This window comes from Borostomias antarcticus (assembly GCF_949987555.1).
Source record: "Borostomias antarcticus genome assembly, chromosome: 8".
Taxonomy (NCBI): domain Eukaryota; kingdom Metazoa; phylum Chordata; class Actinopteri; order Stomiiformes; family Stomiidae; genus Borostomias; species Borostomias antarcticus.
Window position 1 is genome coordinate 27,100,922 of NC_140241.1, and position 7,844 is coordinate 27,108,765.

Below are 7,844 nucleotides of genomic sequence, written 5' to 3' on the forward strand. Positions count from 1 at the left end.
ATAAACACACACACACAGCACACACTGCAGTGTCAAATAGCTGCATTGATCCTGGATTGATTGCCTGTGTGTGTGTCCAAGTGTGATTGTGTGTGTGAGAGACAGAGAGAGAGAGAGCTTCAAGCAGGAAGCATGCATGCGCTGCGCGCGTGATTGAGGCTTGACTTTGACGCCAACTGCTGCAACAGTCTGGCCTCCAGCATCTCTGATAGCCTAGGCATATTGAAGATGGGGGGGTTGACGGCAGTTACAGGGGGGTTGACGGCAGTTACAGGGAGGTGGAGTGAGAGAATAGCAAGAGGCAGGTGAGGGAACATGGGTTTGGGGTGAGGGAGAGGAGGGGGGGGGGGTGAGAAGGGGGATGTAGAGAGAGGCCGGTGGGGGAGAGAGTAAAGAGAGGAGTTTATAGAAAAAGTCAGCTGCACTGCAAATCTTTGGAGAGAGAGTTTCTCTTTGTCATAGTAGGATGGAGCCAGTGTAGCTACACTTGATAGGGGGCCTGGGAAGATTTGGAATATAGCGCCTGTTGAGCTGCTTTTCCCTGACTACTGCTCTCTAGTGGATCTGCCAGCCAGTCACACTGACACCCACAGCCGAGCAACGTTTCTTCACTTCCAGGCCTTTTTAAGTCATCACTGTTTTTCCAGGGAGCATTCCATTGTGGTGACTTCTCTCTGGCCAGGGCGGAACATTCCAGGGAAATGGCTGAGTCTGACCTACAATAGCATAGCCTGACACACAGAGCCAGGCTGAGTGAGCTTGGTCCTCTCGCGGACCTTTACACTCACAGTGATAGGCACAGTAGGCTATACTACATACACAAATAGTACACACTCCTAGAACAGTACTAAGTGCAAAGTAGCCTTACACGCTAAGACGAACAGTCTCCACACACACACACACGCACACACACACACAATCATATGGAAACACATACAGGCACTGACACCCTCAGTGGTGTTCCCCTTAGGCTATGGCCATGTTATAGTGGTGGTAGCCCATGAATGGGTGTTGAGATGGTTTCAAGTCGCTGGAGGCAATAAAGTGCGTGCGTTGTGTGGTTCGTTAGCACCACCTTGTGATTAAAGAGTAGAATTGCTGACCCGAACCTACTTCAAAGTTTTAACATGATCACGAAAGTTTTTTTCCCCCCCAAAAAAAACAACAATAACAAAACAATATTGACATTGATGAAGATATTGATGATTTGGGCAGCTTATCACTTTGATTTTCATATTAAATTCATGAACCGCCAAAGAGTAGGCTAACATTTGAAGTAACGATGACTACCCCATGGGCCCTTCACTTTCGGTTTCAGATTGCATCGTGTTCTTGCTGTAGCCTAGTGTTTTCCATACGTAGTCCCTTCTGTCATACCCGTTTTCGTCAAGTGCTCGACGCACTTAGAAAACCAAGTAAGTATAATCTCACAAACTAACGTTACGGCTGATTTGTAGGTTTAGAAGACTTCGGTTCGGTGGATTTTGTTAAATATTTTGGTTCTTCATCTAAGTGTTCACTTCTTGATTAGTGACATAAAACGCTGAAAACCTACAATCAAACTTGACCGCTGAGTTAAAGGAGATAAAATAGCTTCCAAACAGTGGTCTGAACGGACAGCAGTGGCAGAGCAGTGGGCTGGGCATGAAGGGATAGTGAAACGAAAGTGAACAAGCCATACGCAGTTGACAATGGTGTGATGTTCATTGGGCCGATCTATTTTAACAAAATGCATCAAGTTGAGACTACTCATTTGCGCTTGTTGTCCTCCAATCGATGAAATCGAGGGGGGAAATTAGATTGACCTGTGTATGTTAGTGTGTTGGTGCTCGCGTTCGTCCGTCAGACTTATATCAGAGCTCACCACCAGGGGGCGGTGTCCTCTGTACATAAAAAAAACATGCTTGGCGTCTCAGTAAAAGTAGCCTTGAGGTGTTAATAGCTCTTTTGGTGTTTGTTCTAAATGTTAGAAGTGCTATTGTATGGTGCATTGTATGTGGGTACAATTGTCATTAGTTATAGTAGGCTACTTATTCACAACATAGATCAGATGTCTCTTATTTAGATAGTTTGATCATGTTGGATAGATTAGAGAGAGACTATGGCTATAGGTCATACATGTTCTCCAACCGTGAAAAGCTAGTCATTCTGTTAGGTGGGGGGTTCTTCTTCGTCGTATGGGTTTGGTGTAGTTGTCCTCTCCTCCCAGGGTGGGGGTTCTGGGGGGGATTTGGTCACAGGCAGTAATGAAGTGCTCCCTACTTCTGCATGTGCTCAGAGGCTCAAGGTTCTGACATAGGGAGCCTGTGGACGAACTTCACTCGATATGGTCCTGAGGTTCCAGATAGAAACAAAACACATACAGGCTCAGAAAGGGCTCATAGTGTTCAACCACCTGTTCAAATATTATTCACCGAGCTAAATATTATTCAAGTTTCCACTTCATTGTCCCAATGGAACACGCATCATGGGTGGAGGACGACATGTTTACTGTTGCATTTGGCTTGTTTATCTTTTGGTCATTATTTTGTCCTGATTGAGATGACTATAGTCTGGCTTTACCCAAAAGTAGATGAGCTGTAATTCAATCATCAAAATTTTGGTCTATTGTTTTACCGCCAGGTAGATTTAACACACCGCCAAAGTGGTCTGAAATTGAGTTCACACCTTATTGCACAATACCCTCTGTAAATTTGATGTCTGAAAGAGAATGAATATGTATGATGTGTTCTATCAAGTCTGAATTATGTCTCAAATCCTTTTAGAGATGGCAAAGAGAAACGACAGTACCCAGATGAAAGACGCCATGGACTGGGGTCCGGGGCAACCTCTGGGGTCCGACGTCCCAGTAGGTCGACTGGTAGACATCAGTGACAACACAAACCAGGCAAAGACCCGCCCCTGCGAAGGTTCCCATGGAGAGATGGAGAGAGAGAAGGAGCGAAAAAGGAAGAATATGGAGACAAGGGAGGAGATAGAGTCATCATGCAGCTCACTCTCTCAGCTGAAGAGTCTCCCTCAGTGCCATGTGAAGCTTCGGCCGTTGTCTTTCAGCAGAACGCACACTGTCCTTATAGACGTAAGCTCTTTGCTCATTTACTCTGGTCTGGGTCAGTTAGCTGGCTTTGCCCTTACTGTATTTCTTCCGGTCTCATATTTTACAGTGTATCTGGCCTGGCTTAGTTTAGCATAGCAGTGATGGTGGGCTATGGCTTCAACATGGCCTGACATAAACTTACGTAGTCCACCCCGCTAGCACTGTATAGCCAATACTGACAAGCTATTGACTCTCATTGAAAAATGTTTGAATTTGAAGGGAACATCACCCCTGTCCGTTCCATTCCCCTTGTAGGTAAATGTTCTCTTTACCGAAGGACAACTGAGAGCTCAGCCAGGGCAACACATGTGGCACAGCAACTTTGTGAAGATGCCAAACTCGCCAGAGAGCCTCATTACCAAGTCTGCAGTGGTAGGTCTACGCAGACTGAACGGTCGGTTCAACCAGTTCTACACAGACTATCGCTGCTCTTTCTGTTTACGGCCTCGCGTGTTCACTGGTCACACTTGTTCCTTTTCACACATTCTGTTCTGTCACACTTTCAAGTTCCCTCGACGGGGTTTCTCGACTGATTCGTGTATCGACCGAACGAAAGATTTGTTTGATCGATAGTTCGGTCGGTTGATTTTTCTTCGCTCGTCCCCAGTTTGGCAGCAACCAGACGGAACGATGGCAGGTGATCTCTAAACAACTACGGTCTCTGGCCAAGAAGACCGCCGCATCAGTGGACGACGTGAAGGTACGAAAACGTCCGCAGCGCAGGTTGCGCTGTTGCATCTGAGACAAAACGCGTGTGTGTGTTTGTGGCTGACTCCTCTCTCTGCGCAGAAAGCCATACAGAAATACAACCCAAAGTATGAGAGCCAGTGGTCCTTTGATGCCCTCGAGTCATTTGTTAAGGTCAGTTACCATTTAACATCGTGAATGGCGGCGTATGCGTTGATATGACTTGATCAGGACCAACCCCCCCGGCCCGATCATACCGTTCTTTCTCTCTCTCCTCCCTCCCTCTGTCTAATCTCCAGAGTATCCCCATGTCAGAGAACTACTACCCATCTTTGTTTCCCAAGATTGCAAATTTGGCCTCCAGGCTGCCTGATGTTGTGAAGAAGGTAACCACGCCTCCACTGTAGCACCTCACCTTTACAGGGACCTATGATGCAGTCACAGAGATGATTTGTGTGTGTGCACGTGCGTGCATGCGTGCGTATGTGTTTGCAGGCTATCCCTCTGCTCAGGAGTGGACAGTCCGCATCCATCACGCTGTCCCAGGTTCAGATAGCCTGCTTGCTGGCTAATGCTTTCTACTGCACCTTCCCCCATCGCAACTCCCCCAGCCCTCACGCAGAGTACAGCAGATACCCCACCATCAACTTCAACAGGTCAGACCGCCACGCGGCCCAGTGGGAATCACATCACAGCATTTCCTATGTTAACCCATTCAGTCGTCTATGTTACAAGTGACTGTATCTGTTCCTTTTGTGTCTGCACGTGTGAATGTTAGTGTGCGTGTGTGTGTGTGTTTGCATGTGTGAACTCTCTCCATCTCTTTCCTCCGCATGCAGCCTTTTTGGGAAGTGGTCATCGAGGAAGAGAGAGAAGCTGAGAGCCATCTTCCATTACTTTCATGTCGTCACAGACAGTAAGTTAATAAATATAAGCCATACAGTATGTCCATGATACAGGTACTGTGAAATGCTTAGTTTCGCCCCAATGTGGGGCTCGAACTTGCAACAAAGAGATTTTGCGAGCTGTGACATTTTGTCACGTGCAATTGTCTGTATGTAACCGCTCTGACCCCTGACCCCTGTGGTTGCCACAGCAACCAGGGAACCCAATGGGCTGGTGACCTTTGAGAGATGCTGCCTCAGCAGCAATGACACGCCCACGTGGAGGAGGTACGCGCACAAACACACACACACACACACACACACACACACACAGGTTCAAATATATGCACAGACTTCAGTGAAACTGTCTGTTGGTGCTGTTTGATGGCGTTATGATGAACGTGTGTCTCTGTGTGTGTATGGCAGCTGCACCAAGGTGATGCCAAAACTCTATGTGTCTTCAGAAGGCAGCATAGAGAATGAAGGGACAGGAATGCTGCAGGTGAGGAACAGTCATTACTTTGTGTGTGTGTGTGTGTGTGTGTGTGTGTGTGTGTGTGTGTGTGTGTGCGCGCATGCTTGTAATACCGGTTTCCTAGCTATGAAATGTTGCTACTGTTGTCGGCAGTAGCCGTGGTTTGTTGCACTGGTGTCGTTGCTATAGTGGTTATATGGTGTTCAAAGTGATGATGTGTGTGTGTGTGTGTGTGTGTGTGTGTGTGTGTGTGTGTGTTCCAGGTGGATTTTGCCTGTAGTCTGGTCGGTGGAGGCGTGCTGGGCTCAGGACTGGTGCAGGAGGAGATTCTGTTCCTCATGAACCCAGAGCTGATCGTGTCTCGCCTCTTCACTGAGAAACTGGGCGACAACGAGTGTCTAATCATTACAGGTTTGTGTGTGTGTGTGTGTGTGTGTGTGTGTGTGTCTATGTGTGTGTGTGTGTGTGTGTGTGTGTGTGTGTGTGTGTGTGTGTAACATCACAGGTTGGAGCAGGCCAGCATGTTTGTGTGTTACTGTCTTTCCTCTGAATAGACTGAACAGAGTGTGTATTTCTCTCCTTCCTCTTTCTCAGGCTCTCAGCAGTTCAGTATGTACAGTGGCTACAGCGACAGCTTTGAGTGGGCAGGCCCCTATGAAGATGACACAAAAAGGTGAGTCACACACACACACACACAAACACGCGCACACACACAGCACCCCTCTGACCGGTCTGATTCCTCCGTCATAGGGATGAGTGGAGGAGACGACACAGGCAGATCTTGGCCATCGATGCAACAAACTACCGACAGCCGCGTGATCAGTACAACATGCTATCAATCACCCGAGAGCTCAACAAGGTAAGACCAGCAGGACTACACTAGCCTGCATGACAACAGTCACAGAGTGGCTTGCTCTTACAGTCTTGTGTAGAGAGGTAGGCCTACTACTCTTCTGTCCACTTCAGGGACATTCTAATCCAACTGTATATATGTTAATATTGACACCTCTTTGCTGATAGTCTCATTGTGTGGGTTCATAATTGTAAACATGGCCCTTTCAGGGATACTGTGGATTTAAGCCAAATGGATCCTCGGACAACCCAGATATCGCCACCGGCAACTGGGGCTGTGGAGCGTTTCATGGAGACCCCAAACTCAAAGGTGCTCTAGAGTTGACCCCTAAGGGTTTAAGTGCTGGAGGGGCATGTGTCCACCCTACGTTGAAATAAAGACTGATCCAGCACAATTTGATGGGTGAAGGCAAGGGCTTCACTGAATTGTGTTTATTGTGTGTGTGTGTGTGTGTGTGTGTGTGTGTGTGTGTGTGCGTGTGTGTGTGTGTGTGATCTAGCTCTGATCCAGCTGATGGCGGCCGCAGAGGCTGGGAGGGGACTGGCCTTCTTCACCTTTAAGAACGCCACCCTGGCGACAGAGCTGCGACGCATGCACCACCTGCTGGCCACACAAGGAACTACAGTGGGTGAGTCGTCCAGAGGTCATGTGTTCCTTTCACTGTGGAATTGTGGACAATACAGGAATTGTGGCCTCGTGAGAACATCCTGATCTAGCTCACGAGATCAGGGTGGTCTCACAAGGCTACAGGAACGGGGAGAATTTGAATTCTCTAAAATGCACCCTTCTTCTCTCCTTGTTGAGAAAATCTCAGATATTACACCATCGGATAGGTTAAAGCTATCTCCCGTCACAGCTGTTACCAATCTATGTCAGATCAGTGATTTCTCTCTGAGGAGGTATGGATTATATATAGATCAAGTGCAGCTTATAAAGGCTTTACAAAGCCTTCATAAAGCCTCCAAAAGCACTACACAAATGTATCACAAAGCATCTATAATGTAAGTCTTTATAATACTTTATAAAGGGTTCACAAATGTGGCATAACTGTGTGACATGCATATGCCACATCTATGAACCCTGCAAAAGCACATGTATGTAGTGCTTCTAGAGGCTTTATGAAGGCCTAAGCTGCACATCTAAAGCTGGACTGAGAATCCAAACAGGGCCCATGGTCGGCCGCTGTAGTCACCTGATCTAGTTGTTGTCCATCTCTGATCTGTGTCCCGTCCTCGGCTCCCTCAGGAAAGCTGTACAAGGTGCTGGAGGACTACTGTGCCATGTTACGCTCAGCCCACGCACCCCGGGATGTGTTTGAGTTTGTCGGCAACACTATTGAAACACAGAGTCAACCAGAGTCAGCTGTGAGGAAAACCAGAGCAAGCCAGAGTCAGCTGTGAGGAGAGACCCACCCTCCCGATCATCTGTGAGGAGACCCACCCTCCCGATCATCTGTGAGGAGAGACCCACCCTCCCGATCATCTGTGAGGAGAGACCCACCCTCCCGATCGCCCCCTGCCCCTCTTGCACTAACGTGAGATGCACCTCAGAATACTGCACTATAAAAAATAATAACGATGGTTAATGCTGTTGGAAGGATAGATTAAGAGAGGATGGAATGTGTGTGCTGAAATGTTTACCTACACTGTTTTATAATGAGTACAATTTTTTTCTTGGTTGATTTGATTTTCACCTGTATTCATATAACTTTTTTATTTAACAATTATCTTCATGTATCTTCTATAAAGTTAAAAGAAGAATTAATCCAAGAGATTATATATTTGTGAAGGCATAATAATAATGCAGGTTGACTTCTAATGTGACAGCTATTTTTTAAGTTTCTGAAAG

General features: G+C 47.1%; 1 protein-coding gene across 1 annotated transcript; it reads left to right on the forward strand.

Annotated features, from left to right (window-relative positions):
* Window positions 1–1,327: 1,327 nt before the first annotated feature.
* pargl (poly (ADP-ribose) glycohydrolase, like) lies at window positions 1,328–7,455 on the forward strand. The gene is made up of 16 exons (XM_084442187.1): window positions 1,328–1,415; window positions 2,766–3,079; window positions 3,353–3,469; window positions 3,705–3,797; window positions 3,887–3,958; window positions 4,084–4,170; window positions 4,280–4,440; window positions 4,624–4,700; window positions 4,881–4,956; window positions 5,095–5,170; window positions 5,407–5,554; window positions 5,738–5,816; window positions 5,894–6,002; window positions 6,206–6,305; window positions 6,496–6,624; window positions 7,242–7,455. The coding sequence occupies exons 2-16, from the start codon at window positions 2,768–2,770 to the stop codon at window positions 7,394–7,396; spliced, it is 1,791 nt and encodes a 596-aa protein (XP_084298313.1). The 5' UTR covers window positions 1,328–1,415; window positions 2,766–2,767; the 3' UTR covers window positions 7,397–7,455.
* The last annotated feature ends 389 nt before the right edge of the window (window positions 7,456–7,844 follow it).

Coding starts and splice junctions, on each gene's coding strand:
- pargl (XM_084442187.1), top strand. CDS start 2,768: ATGGCAAAGAGAAACGACAGTACCCAGATGAAAGACGCCATGGACTGG. Junction 3,470..3,704: donor TCATTACCAAGTCTGCAGTG/GTAGGTCTACGC, acceptor GCTCGTCCCCAG/TTTGGCAGCAACCAGACGGA. Junction 6,625..7,241: donor CACACAAGGAACTACAGTGG/GTGAGTCGTCCA, acceptor CGGCTCCCTCAG/GAAAGCTGTACAAGGTGCTG.